The 1,964-nt window shown below is 32.4% G+C and overlaps 1 protein-coding gene across 1 annotated transcript; it reads right to left on the reverse strand.

Annotated features, from left to right (window-relative positions):
• LOC109231710 (CASP-like protein 1F1) lies at positions 879-1,888 on the reverse strand. The gene is made up of 3 exons (XM_019397349.1): positions 1,824-1,888; positions 1,593-1,716; positions 879-1,100 (listed from the first exon to the last, which is right to left on the reverse strand). Exons 1-3 carry the CDS (start codon positions 1,886-1,888, stop codon positions 879-881), a joined length of 411 nt encoding a protein of 136 aa, XP_019252894.1.

Consider the following 1,964-nt stretch of genomic DNA (forward strand, 5'->3'; position numbering starts at 1 on the left):
CAACAACAAGGGCCTACGAAGCTTGATGTCTTGCTTTAGCTTGGGCCTATGGAGCTTGAAGTCCGTTAAAATAGCCAGTTTTCGGACTGGTTATTGAAAAAATAGCCATTAGTTTGCTGCAACACGAAAAGTTATAGCATAATATACTGGAGATTGCACCTGTGCATGAACTTCCAACATATTATGTTGGACCGGTATAGTATACTTGAACTCCAGTATATTATGCTGGAATATTTTCTGAAGTTTGAACAATGTTTTCGTTCAGATTTATCTTTATATGAAAAATGGCTAAATTTCGGTTACTTTTGAAACTGTGGTTATTTTTCAATGACCACTTGTAAATCTGGCTATTTTTGAATTTCTTCCTGATTTAGCTTGGGCCTATGGAGCTTGAAATCTTGATTCAGCTTGGGCTTAAGGAGTTTGATGTCTTAATTTAGGTTGGGCCTAAGGAGTTTGATGTCTTCGATTTAGTTCTAACAAATATGGACATGATATTTCTCTTTCAATCAACAGATATGGCATCAAGTCATTACGGTCCAGTAGGAAATACCAACATTATTGTTTTTGCTCAAATGTATAAGGCGTAAATAATTTTTAATTTTTTTTGAATTGTCAAATAGCATAAAATTAATCGTTCCATGAGAGGTAAAACGCTGAACACTTTTGCCTTGTAAAACACTTCTAATAGATTTTGAAAAAAATATGAAGAAACTTTATACAGAATTAGAATGAAAGACTTTATTCCATTTATCTCAAAACACCAGTATCTCCATGCATATTACATTTAATATTCTTCACCTGCAAATACCCAACTACGCACATTTAACGATGAAATGTTGAAATAGTTAATCATTGTTTGTTTTGATGATACATTTTTAAGCTTTAATCTGTCTTGATTGGTGTGCCGAGATTATAGTGAGGCAAAGGCAGATAATAATGGCAATGTAAGATAATGTCAAACTGACAGTAACTTTGTGACAGAACTTAGTAACAAAGACACAGATTGGCTCCCAGCCAGAATGCTTCTGCCCATATTTACCCACATATCCTATTGCTGTTGCTGCTGCACTTCCAGCCACCAGTCCTCCTAACGTAATCTGTCAACAATTTAGTTCAAACAAAAAGTTGAAAAATGAAACCCATCCATTTTAAGTTATATAAATGAATTAACCTAAATAGCCGCCTATTCAACCACTTAAATTAAAAATAACCGACGGATATATAACGTCTGTATAATTCATAAATAATATGTGTATAACCGTATATATTCAATGTATAACTTGTGTACACCTGCTAGAAAAAGTAATAGTGAATTTGGCCGGCTATTTGACTAAAAATCCCTATTGAAATTTAATATTTATCTCATCTTTTAAATCTGACAGTCGGAGATCTTAGGTGTCTTATTTATATTAACGCCTTTTAAGCTTTTCCCTAGATATTATGCATGTAACTTACAGTAACAAAAAGATAGAAAGATACAAATATTTTCCCGAGATTTTGTATAAAGGAATTTGTAATTGAAGGATCAGACAGAAATTAAAGGAAAAAAAATATTACAAATTAAGGGGAATAATGAAGAGGGGACGTACCAAATCATTCAGGAACAAGTAAAAATACTTGTTGGAATCGCGAGGTTTTTGACAACTCATTAAAACAAGAAATAGAGAAACAACAGATGTGGCACATCCAATGATATTTGAAAATGCAAAAAATCTGCAAAATAGAGGGGAAAATTAAAGAAAGAATCATTCAAATTTGCTATAACCATAAATATATATTTCAATCCAAAAGGGTAATTAATATTTTTAATTATGACTTACTTCATAGAAGGAGAATAGGTGTAACGGGCATCAAATCCAAGAAACAAAACCTGTTTGCTAGTCATAATTCTCAATGCTGCACCTAAAGTGAAAGCAAAAGCCAAAATTCTTAACAAAATTTGGAGGATTAACATAACTCTC

The sequence above is a fragment of the Nicotiana attenuata genome, chromosome 8, assembly GCF_001879085.1.
Source record: "Nicotiana attenuata strain UT chromosome 8, NIATTr2, whole genome shotgun sequence".
Taxonomy (NCBI): Eukaryota; Viridiplantae; Streptophyta; class Magnoliopsida; order Solanales; family Solanaceae; genus Nicotiana; species Nicotiana attenuata.

Excerpts from the sequence above, each read along its gene's own strand:
- LOC109231710 (XM_019397349.1), bottom strand. The coding sequence starts at position 1,888 with ATGACTAGCAAACAGGTTTTGTTTCTTGGATTTGATGCCCGTTACACC. Across the intron at positions 1,717-1,823 it reads ACCTATTCTCCTTCTATGAA|ATTTTTTGCATTTTCAAATA; the intron begins GTAAGTCATAAT and ends TCTATTTTGCAG. Across the intron at positions 1,101-1,592 it reads ACTTGTTCCTGAATGATTTG|ATTACGTTAGGAGGACTGGT; the intron begins GTACGTCCCCTC and ends AATTGTTGACAG.